The 11,100-nt window shown below is 41.5% G+C and overlaps 1 protein-coding gene across 2 annotated transcripts; it reads left to right on the forward strand.

The window, feature by feature from the left end:
- The first annotated feature begins 92 nt into the window (after window positions 1-92).
- Window positions 93-8,061, forward strand: zgc:77486 (uncharacterized protein LOC405808 homolog). Of its 2 annotated transcripts, none has more exons than XM_065003079.1 (6): window positions 93-210; window positions 1,698-1,862; window positions 2,137-2,251; window positions 2,438-2,565; window positions 2,742-2,849; window positions 4,458-8,061. In XM_065003079.1, the coding sequence occupies exons 2-6, from the start codon at window positions 1,703-1,705 to the stop codon at window positions 4,604-4,606; spliced, it is 660 nt and encodes a 219-aa protein (XP_064859151.1). In that variant the 5' UTR covers window positions 93-210; window positions 1,698-1,702; the 3' UTR covers window positions 4,607-8,061. The 2 variants fall into 2 exon arrangements, with proteins under 2 accessions (XP_064859151.1, XP_029541952.1); XM_029686092.2 differs by having other exon boundaries at window positions 94-210; window positions 1,647-1,862.
- Window positions 8,062-11,100: the final 3,039 nt, after the last annotated feature.

Here is an 11,100-nt window from a genome sequence, read left to right on the forward strand (position 1 = left end):
CCGTTTCTACAATGGTATTGTATTTGGCAAATTAAATGGGGATATTATGCATGTGAGAAAATAATGAATTGTTGCTTAGAATTACGTCACGGTGGTTTCGAATGTCGGGAGCTAGCGCTGGTTAGGAGGCCGCGCGCACAGAGGCGACCGATTACTTGTACATTTCTGGAGACTAAGGTCGTCAACACCGCTCATCACTTCGTATTTCAGGTACTGGGTTGGTTTAATAATAAATAAGAAACGATTTCGCTAATGTAAACCGATTAAATATGTTCCCGCTGACGACAAGCTACTGTACAGTTAGCGCTTCGTGCTAGCTAGTTATAGTAGCCAGATAGCAGTTGTAGCTGGCAGTACATGTTAACGTTCGTTTAGACACTTGTGTGAAAACTAAGTCGTGTTACATATTCAGTGTAATTCGCCTGGCTAATAAATATAATTACCCAGATAAGCTAGTGCATTTTTACATTCAGGACATGAAAAATATGACGTCGCCGCTGGTCCTTGTTTTCAATGAATTAGCTAGCTAAATGTTACTGTAGCTAACTAAATATCCAGTCTCTTGCTAGCCTAACGCTATTTGCTTTTGAGCGAGGACGCAATTGTTTTCGACTGCGGACAAACAAGACCTGGGTTGATGATCAGCAGTAACGTTAGTTACTAATTGATCTAGTTAACCAGACAGCTAGTTTGCCAATTATTGTCAGTCTATGACAAGGGAATGCCATAATTTTATTGTGTTCTTTCAAGTTTGCTTGAACCGACCAAAACATGTAGCTATGATGCTGGCGCTGTAATTGAATTTAGTCTATCCTGGCAGCCTTGGCAGAGTTGGTATTTCTTGGTTTATCGAGGCACAAACTATTTTGTTTTCAGTGCACACACTACAGCTAGCTAGGTGGTAAGCTTTTGTTTGTGACACAGGCACTGTCTGACAGTTTGCGATGTGTATTTTGTTGTTGGTCTGTTTTCCATGCTGTAAAACAAGGAGTACCAACGCGTTCATGGAAAATGAGCCCATATGTATTGTCATGGTGACATATATTAAACATTTGTAGTCATTTAGCAGGCGCTCTTAACCAGATTAGTGAGTGCATACATTTTCATATTTTTTCGTACTGGTCCCCGGTGGGAATCGAGCCCACAACCCTGACGTTGCAAGCGCCATGCTCTACCACACGGAATATCTCAGTTTTACTTCCAGCCAGGTGCATGTGTAATAGAGTATTGTGATTTGTAACTGCTTCTGTTTCTACTGTCAGTGTTATCTGACCATTCAAATTAAGTAAACAAGTTGTTTTTGTGGTTTGAAAGCTACGGGTGTAAAATTCTAAGCCTAATTTAACAGAATAAAGCATTGCTCCTGGATTGGGTAGCCTGCATGCTAGTAACAAATAGTATTTGTATTGTATCTAACAAAATAGATCACTCATCACCAGTACTATACAGATTAGATCTGTCAGGATCATCTGTAATCCACTAAACCAATAATCAATCATTCACACTTACTCCTAGCAAAACCACTAACACTTTCAGAACTGCTCTCCTGCTCCAATGCCGGTCTCCAAGCTCTTTTAGCCTTTTTATAGACATGTTCATGTAAACAATGGCCGTGAGTTTGACTAACTCTTCAACCCCATTTTCAGGAATATCCTCTCCCATCCCCCTTACCCCCCCTCCCCCTCCCCCTTTATCAGAGAGCATGGCTCAGGAGACCAATCAGACGCAGGTGCCAATGCTTTGCACTATGGGCTGTGGTTTCTATGGTAATCCCCGCACCAATGGTATGTGCTCGGTCTGCTACAAGGAACACCTACAGAGACAACAGGGAGGGGGCCGTTCCAGCCCCCCAGGTGACAAAGGTAGGAAGATGGGAGAGGGACCCAAAAGGAGGGTGGTGGGTTGCTAAAAGGGGCTGGAGAATGAGGTAGCAATCGCTGCTAAAACCTTGGCATTATAAAGCAAGAGAGTGATTTATCAGTTCGTGAAACACAACCCTTTTTTTTTTTTTTTTGGACCATGTAGGTAATCAATAGCATGTGGCATATGATTCAATATAGGTACAATTCATTCATGGTCAACAACTGGGGGGGGGGGTTCAGTTGTGTCCTATATAAACGTGTGGTTTATCTACAGGCTCGGCAGCTTCATCGCCAGTGGGGTCCCCGGGAGCAGCTGGTGTGTCAGTGGAGAGCACAACGTCGGAACCCAGTACGGAAGGGGTCACTACGCCCGAGGAAAGGACATCCAGGTATGCTGACATAAAATCAGCTTGTCTCTGCAAACAAACACACAGACTGCTAAATGGAATCCATTACATTGACAGTAAGCTGTTGCTCAAGAGGCTTTTGTTCATTGTTTTTTGGAGTTCCATAGTATATTGGATTATGGTTTGTTGTTCACCTCATTATTGGTCTGTGTGAATGTGTGTCTCCAGTCCCAACTCCCCCAGCCCAGTAACCCAGCAGATGACAGCCATGAGTATCTCCCAGGATACTGGAGCCACTGACTCAGACCGGGCTGATGGGGACGAGGAAGAGGACGAGGGGACATCCAAAAACACTGGTTAGAACAACAGGAAAAAAAGCTTGAGACTTTTTCAGTAGCAGTCATCAGCAGTATATGGCATGGCTCCTGTCTTGTAATACATAACTACGCTGCAGCCACCCGAGGGTACACTTCAAAAGTAATATATGGGTAGCTCTGTTTGTGAGGTTCAGTTAGATGTTGTATTTTAACAGGGCCAGTGGGGGAGGCAGCCCAGGCCTCGTCTGATGGTGATCAGACCCCTGACAAAAATAAGAAGAAGAACCGATGCTTCACCTGCCGGAAGAAAGTGGGTCTGACTGGTAAGACGAAAGATAGGGTGTCCAATCAGAAACGCATCTTTTGACCAATGGGTAAAATAATATGGTAATTGTGTAGATACTCCTCTAAGAAAACCAATGGTCCAAACATTGTCTCTCATAATCCATTAAAAAGTTATTGGAGTATTTACCCTTGTAGGATAGCTGAAATTAGAGACCCTAAATCAGAGAAAAAAGTGGTAAAATAACAGGAAAATAGTTTTGCATCAGCTAGGCTAGATGCTGTGTGAGAATTAAGTCTAACTGAATGGCTCACTGTTGAACTCATCTTTCTTCTCGAATCTGGAGGGCATAAAACAATATAGAGGTAAGATATTGATTTTGAGACATGACATGGAGTATTTTCATATTATACACTTTTCATATTAATGCGAAATTCTCGTTTTTTTAAAGATTTTTCACAAAAACAAGTGTATCTTTGAAATGTCAACGGTACACTGAGCCGTACTGCAAGCTTTGTATTTTTTAAGCATTTTACATTTAATTTCGATTTTTGCAACCCGCGGAAACCACTGCAGATGACTACCAGAACATGTAAAATCCTCAAGTTGCTGTGAGAAAGCGTCACTGCTTTGTCAACAGAGCTGGGTGCATATTACTGAATGTATTAGGTTACGAAAGCTGACTTTTAGGATATAATATTAATACCATGTTAGAGAAAGACCCCAGTGAATGATTCAGGACATGAAGAATTTGTTCTGGTAAAATGTATTTTATAACATAAGGAAGTGTGTTTTGGGTAGTGGGTGGACACCTAACAGAAGGTTTCAGGGCGCACAGCACACACATGGCAGGTGGCTGTTGAGTTCAAAGGGTTTATGGGGCATTGAGCTTGAGTGCATAGGAGTTATTTTCTGAGTTAGCTTTTAGGTGTTTGAGATTGTCTCGAATCTTTACCTCTGGGGAAATGGAAGCATGCAGGGCTAATTAGTTAGTTCAGATACATTTTTGTTTTTTTATCTGACTGATGTTACTGCTCTCATACAGTGCTGATTTGATGCTTTTTCAATGGTATGTTTGTTTGATTTTTTTCAAAGAAATTCTATAATCTGCTACACAAACTAAATTATATATAATTTTCAATAGACATGATTAATCTGCCAATTTGAACGTCAGAACATCATATTTATCACACACAGTGCAAAAATAGCACAGAGACCTCAAGACTGAATGTTAATATGATGCCATTGTCCTTACTGGCTGTTTTTTAACTAAATCTTTGGTTAAATGTTTTTTTAAATCAATATTCGCACGTTTATTTATTCCTATTCCAAACATAGACTACAAGTTGTATGAAAGTAGTCCACCTATCACATTGCTGTTTGTGTAGAGAGCAACATACTGCAGGTTAGTGGTGCATTTCACGGTCCACTGCATTTCACAGTGTACTGTTGGCTTGCACTCTACCGTGGTGTTGGCCTGCTATACAACAATCTCTTGGAAGAGCCTTGTGCTCACCACCCTCTAAGAAAGCACACTGTTACTACACATCTCAGGTTTTCATCTTGGACCAGTTTGTTGGAACTGACCGTGGAGACTGAGACGTAGATGGGGTTGGATGTTAACTTTGTCCATCTCTTCACTCTCTAGGCTTCGACTGTCGCTGTGGTAACCTGTTCTGCGCCATTCATCGCTACTCTGACAAACATAACTGTCCTTACGACTACCGAGGCGCCGCCGCAGCCCGCATACGCAAGGAGAACCCCATCGTGGTGGCTGAGAAGATCCAGAAGTTATGAGGACTAAGTAGAAAAGTCTCTGACGTGAAAATTTGGAACAATGGCGGCATGGAATAATACCAGATAAAATGGCTTCATTTGTTCATGGTAGGATAAGGCGGGTGGGGTGGCAGCGTCATAGCCACTGTCCAGCCACTCCCTTTATTGGCATCTCCCTCTCTCTCTCCTAGAGTGACTGCTGGAGTGTGAATGCGTGTGTGAATTCCCATGTGGGGAGATGGTGTGTGTGTGTAGCTTGAGAGTCAGGGAGAGTGCAGTAGGGTTAGGTGGGCATTTGTCTGCTGTGGGGAGGGAAGGCATTACATTTTTACCCTTTTTATTGTTAACTTGGTGGGACTTATTTTTATATTATCCCTGCGAGGTAGTTAAAATGAGACAGAAGTAACCTGTTTAAGAGCATGCCACAGCTCGGATAAGGACATTGGGAGGTCAAGTTAAGATCCATACTCGGAGTTTCTGTGTGTATCATCAAGATCTTTTGAAGACTTCACATTCATTTACTCCCAAAGAAAAACCATTGTCTAGTTTCTGTCAAATGGGCCTTTTTGTCTTATTTTAATGTTTCCCTCTGGGTGATTAGTTCACAACATGTAAAACTCCCAAGTCTCTGCATTGAAGAATGTTTTCTCTTGGATATATTGACTTCTCATACTGATGTTGGGTGCATGAACAGTTAGTTATTGGAGGGGGTGGGACAGGGCTGGTGTTATCAAGATAGCCTTGACATAACTGAGTGATTGAGTTCTGTTATTTTTCCCTTCCTTTTTGTTTTAATGAGCGAATGACATCAGAAGATCTATATTAATATATTGTAGTTAGCTTGAATTGTTTGATTGCATTCTATTTATTTTTTAAATCATTTGGTTGGTTTGTACTGGAGGATTGGCAGCATGTGTCCGCAAATCATTTGATTTGTACTTAACCTTTCAATTCTACTTAAGCATTTCCATCTGATTATGTAACCATTTGAAAAATACACGTTCTGATATGTGATGGAGTAGAGTGGACATAAAAGGTCCATTATTTTGGAATCAAAGTGCAACAAATAGTGTCACCTGCAGAGCACAAAACATTTAATGTGCAAATTAATCTACTCTTTTCTTCAGCCTCTGGGTCTTTATAGTTTAGTTGGATCTCTATGCAGGTTTGCTACAGAGAATAAAGCATATTCTTCCCATGCTGGCAGGACATAATGTAGTGTTCTCCTTGAACACCTGCTTCTGTTCCATATAGCTTACACTTTAAGCCTCCTTGTCCTTAACCACCATCATACCACTGACATATGCTGAATGATAACTGAACTGGTTGGCAATTAATCTCCATAGTGACACCTATTCTCAGCTGAAGTGAATTACTTCAGAATGTCCTCCCAAATGAGTCCTTTTTCGAAGACGCTTCTAGCTAGCTACTTCCGGAAGATCAAAATGCGCATGCATGTACAGTCAGATGAATAACTGTTTATTATAAACAGAAAAACGAGCAAGAATGTTAAGACACACAGCATTGGCACAATGCAACGCGTTACTGGAACCTTAACTGGCTGAGGTTCAAGTTAATGGGACTCTACTATGTTTTCAATTGTAAATACCATGTGGCTACTATTCATGTAGTATAATCTTATGTAGAATGTCGCCAGATAATAGGCGGGGAGAAAAATATCAAAATATTAGTATGTGTATAACAGTGCTTTTCATAACTACCCTAAAAGAAGTGCAGTGGCACTGCTTGGTTTTCCTTTTATTTTGTTTCACTCACAGGTAATTCCTGTGTCTTCAAACGGTGTAGAATTTAGTCAAAGGGCTCAAATCACCCTGGATGACATATTTATCTTTGACAGTGTCATGCTAGGTTGCTTTCCAGTTCCTCCTGACTGCCCTGAGAATCAGTGACTCAACTCTACAGACAGTCAAACACATCCCTTCTATGTCCAAAGTACTGCTACTAACTGGCTCACTCCTCAGCAAGGGCCTTGGTGTCCCTGTGGTTGTTTTCAGGATTGGTCACACTAGTTCATTTCAAAACCATTTGTGGCCGTTTTGCATTGTTGAATCAAAGGTGTATCAAACATTGATTTACAATTCATGCTTTTTCATAACATAGCAGAAGTCATTGAAAAAGATTGTGTGAAAAAAGCAGATACTGAAAAACAGCAAGTGTAACACCTGGCAAAACAACAAGGAGAAAGTCTGAACTAAAGGAGATCTCTTTATATAAACGGAATAACCTAGACTTAATTTAGTCAGACCTGTGATTGGCGCATTAGCCTGGGTAGTATTACCAGTTAAAGAATGTCTTTAAGGGCGGGCAGCAGTGGCTTAGGGCCTTGGCATGCAAACACCAAGACAGCCTGTCCCTGAGCCTAGCCCGGAGCTCAAAGCCCCTGTTACGAGATGAGTCCTCTGGTTTATCATTTGGAATCAGACACTTGGATCTTAGGGTTCACACTGTTTAAAGTATCTGAGTGGAGATGGTGCGGTGCCTTTGATACCATGTAAGAAGAGGGCCTGAGAAGAAGTGTGTATGATGGGCTAGGCTGTCTGAGTTGAAAAACCTTCCTTGCTGTTGGTTTATTCCCCATGGTGATGTTTTGGTTTTAAGGGTATGCACTAAACAGACTTTTTAAAATGGGGCAGAGATGCGTGGCCTCGTGTACCTGATGAGTGTACTCTGTTCTAGGGCAAGGGAACAGCTTCGGCTTGTACTTCAGTTTGGCTGACTGTCGTCTTTGCAGTTGTGATGTGTTGCAGGTTGATAGTTCCCTTGACTGCTCAGACTATCCCAGCATTTAAAAAGGTGAGCCGTTTGAATGTTACCAATGGGTTGATGGGGTCATGCTTATCAAGCTATTTTTGTCTCTGGAATTGACCACACTGAGCCTCCCTTGTGGGGCCCACTGAGCTTATGTTTTAGGCTTAATAAGAACTGTTGAATCACTGCAATTGTATGTAAATGGATCAACTAAACCGGATCAGAATCGGTGATTTGATGTTAGGAAAACATCCACTGCAATTTCAATCTGTTGCACTTTTACAATGTTGATGTCAAGTTTGTCTTTAGCACACTTTAACATAATCATTGTCCTCATCTTGCAGGCCATTACTACAAAAGCTTTTGATCTGTGATGGTTAACCAGCTAATGGGTGACCAAATCTGGCAATATTCTCTCAATGTGTTGCAGCAGAACTGAGTTCCCATAAAATACAGTGAAGTGCTTGACTCATTCCACTGATGTATGAGAAATGATGGAACAGACAATAATTGAGTTCCAAAATGTTACAAATTGTAGATCTCTCCTGTAGGAAATTGCAAAAGTGCAGTCAAGTCCTTTGGACTGGTGCACACCAGTCCCCCAGAAACAACACCAGATATCTTTTTGTTTTTTTTTCTTTAAAAATTTAGGGTTGTATGATGTGTAAGTATAAAACAATAAAATTACAAAGTTTATTTTAAATTTACACTGTCTTTTGTATTTATTTGTACAGCTGAGGGTAAGCAGGACAGATATAGGAAATCAGGGTTCAGACTTTCCTCTTGAGATCGGTTTATCCTATAAAAAGCCTAACATTCCCATCATAGCCACACAACACCTGGAGTACATTCAATGGACAACACTTAATATTGCAGTAGCCTATTGTTGCAGTAACCTATTGTTGTACATTTACACAATGCGTTGTACTGATGTGTTTCTCTGACTCGGCAAAATGCTTAAGAGACAAATGGGTGTCCACAATGTCACCAAATGTTCAACTGGAATGGATGCTGGCTCTAACTAGAATTTACCATGAGGGCAAACATATCCTGCTGTGTTTAACACACCTAGACTGAGGCAGCCATGTCCATGTGTGCAGTAGCTGTGTATACCCGTGCCACAGAGCCCTGCCCACTTCCACATCAGCAGCCATTCACTACTCTTGGTTGGATTTGAGCAACAAAGTAGGTGTCAATCTACCTCAGATGTGACTTCTGTTTTGGAAATGGAACACACCACACTTAATAATGATGGTATACCTCACCTTTCAACTATTTGAAATGTGTTGAGTAAGTTGTTTACTACACACACTCTCCGGTCAGTTTATTTGGTACACCACCCCGTTCACAAAAATGGATCACTCCTACAGACAGTGAGTCGCGTATCTTGTTATATAAAGCAGACAGGCATTGAGGAATTCAGTTACTGTTTGTTGAATGTTAGAATAGGTGAATTGAGTAACCTAAGCAACTTTGAGTGTGGTATGATCGTTGGTGCCAGGCGTGCCGGATACAGTATCTCAGAAACGGCTGCCCTCCTGGGTTTTTCACACAGGACAGTGTCTAGGGTTTACGAGGATGGTGCGACAAACTAAAAACATCCAGTCAGTGGCAGTCCTGTGTGGGACAGATGAGGTCAAAGGCGAATAGCAAGAATCGTGCAAGCTAACAGGCAGGCCACAACAGACAAATAACGGTGCAGTGGTATGCAGAACGACATCTCGGAATGCACAACTCATTGATCCATGTCGCAGATGGGCTACTGCAGCAGATGACCACGCTGGGTTCTACTCCTATCAGCTAAAAACAAGAAGCAACTTCAGTGGGCACGTGATCAACAGCACTGGACAATTGAAGAGTGGAATAACATGACAGCGAGTTCAGTTAATTTGAGTGGCCTGCGCAGTCCCCAGACCTCAACCTAATACAGCATCTTTGAGATGAGATGGAACGGGCTGTTTGCAGCATGAATGTACTGCCGTCCAATCTGCAGCAACTGTGTGATGCCATTGCGTCAGCATGGACCAACATCACTGTGGAACATTTCCGACACTTTATACAATGCCCCTAAGAATTCAGGAGGCGAGTGGGTTAACTGCCTGTTCAGGGGCAGGACAGCAGATTTCTACCTTGTCAGCTCGGGGATTTGAACTTGCAACCTTTCGGTTACTAGTCCAACGCTCTAACCACTAGGCTACCCTGCCACCCCAAGTGCAGTTGCAAAAAACATCAAGCGCTATGATGAAACTGGCTCTCATGAGGACCGCCACAGGAATAGAAGACAGAAGCAGAGTTACCTCTGCTGCAGAGGATAAGTTCATTAGAGTTACCAGCCTCAGAAATTGCAGCCCAAATAAATGCTTCACAGAGTTCAAGTAACAGACACATTTCAACATCAACTGTTCAGAGGAGACTGTGTGAATCAGGCCTTCAGGGTCGAATTGCTGCAAAGAAACCATTACTAAAGGACACCAATAAGAAGAAGAGACTTTCTTGGGCCAAGGAACATGAGCAATGGACATTAGACCGGTGGAAATTTGTCCTTTGGTCTTGAGTCCAAATGGGAGATATTTGGATCCAACCTCCATTTCTTTGTGAGATGTGGGTGAACGGATGATGTCCACATGTGTATTTCCCACCGTAAAGCATGGAGGAGGAGGTGTGATGGTGCACTGCTGGTAACACTGTGATTTATTTAGAATTCAAGGCACACTTAACCAGCATGGCTACCACAGCATTCTGCAGCAATACGCCATCCCATCTGGTTTGGGCTTAGTGGGACTATCATTTGTTTTTCAACAGGACAATGACCCAACACACCTCCAGGATGTGTAAGGGCTATTTTACCAAGAAGGAGAGTGATGGAGTGCTGCATCAGATGACCTGGCCTCCACAATCCCCCGACCTCAACTAAATTGAGATGGCTTGGGATGAGTCAGACCACAGAGTGAAGGAAAAGCAGCCAACACGTGTTCAGCATATGTGGGAACTCCTTCAAAACTACGAAAATAAAGTCTGAGGTTAACACAGATTTAGGATATCTTATATCATTTGTTCTATCAGATAATAGCAGTTAGTTAACATGACATTACGAATTATGAAGCCTTTATTATTACATACGTTGTTTATTATTACATACATTCTTCAAAATTCACAAAAAAATACGTTAGCTGATGAAGATTATCTCATAGAGCAAAACGTATACAAACTAAGCCTGTTTTTACCACAGACTTTATTTTCTGCGTTTATCCAAAAAAACAACAAAAACGCCATTAATTTTCCTCATATGCTCTGTCCAACGAACCATGGTGGAGTAAGTGCCTACAAAAATAATCCATTACTATTTCCGTCATTGTTCTATCTGTGCTTTAATTAATCAATGCTATTTCTTGATCAGTTGGTAAATCACAATTTACCCATGATACATCACGGGTGTTGATGCTCCCGAACGCTGCCTGTAACATAGATCTGTTTGATAATAAAGTTCTCGGTTTCCACTAGTTACCACAGCCACAAAGTCAAAATGGTCTATATCGTAAAAAAATACATGAAAACAACCATTTGCTTTGTATTCTTAATTCAAGGCTATGGTTATGCATAAGGTTAGTAGTGTAGTTATAAATTAAGGTTTTAAATCCTATTTTAAGAAGATAAATTGTAAAAAAATAGGCTGTTTTTTTATGTTGTGTTTGTAGTAACTAGTGACGATCAAAGTTCCCCCGCTTTTCCATTGGAAGCTTTCCCCC

Source organism: Oncorhynchus nerka, linkage group LG17, assembly GCF_034236695.1.
Source record: "Oncorhynchus nerka isolate Pitt River linkage group LG17, Oner_Uvic_2.0, whole genome shotgun sequence".
NCBI classification, from domain to species: domain Eukaryota; kingdom Metazoa; phylum Chordata; class Actinopteri; order Salmoniformes; family Salmonidae; genus Oncorhynchus; species Oncorhynchus nerka.

Excerpts from the sequence above, each read along its gene's own strand:
- zgc:77486 (XM_065003079.1), top strand. The coding sequence starts at position 1,703 with ATGGCTCAGGAGACCAATCAGACGCAGGTGCCAATGCTTTGCACTATG. Across the intron at positions 1,863-2,136 it reads CAGCCCCCCAGGTGACAAAG|GCTCGGCAGCTTCATCGCCA; the intron begins GTAGGAAGATGG and ends GTTTATCTACAG. Across the intron at positions 2,566-2,741 it reads GGGGACATCCAAAAACACTG|GGCCAGTGGGGGAGGCAGCC; the intron begins GTTAGAACAACA and ends GTATTTTAACAG.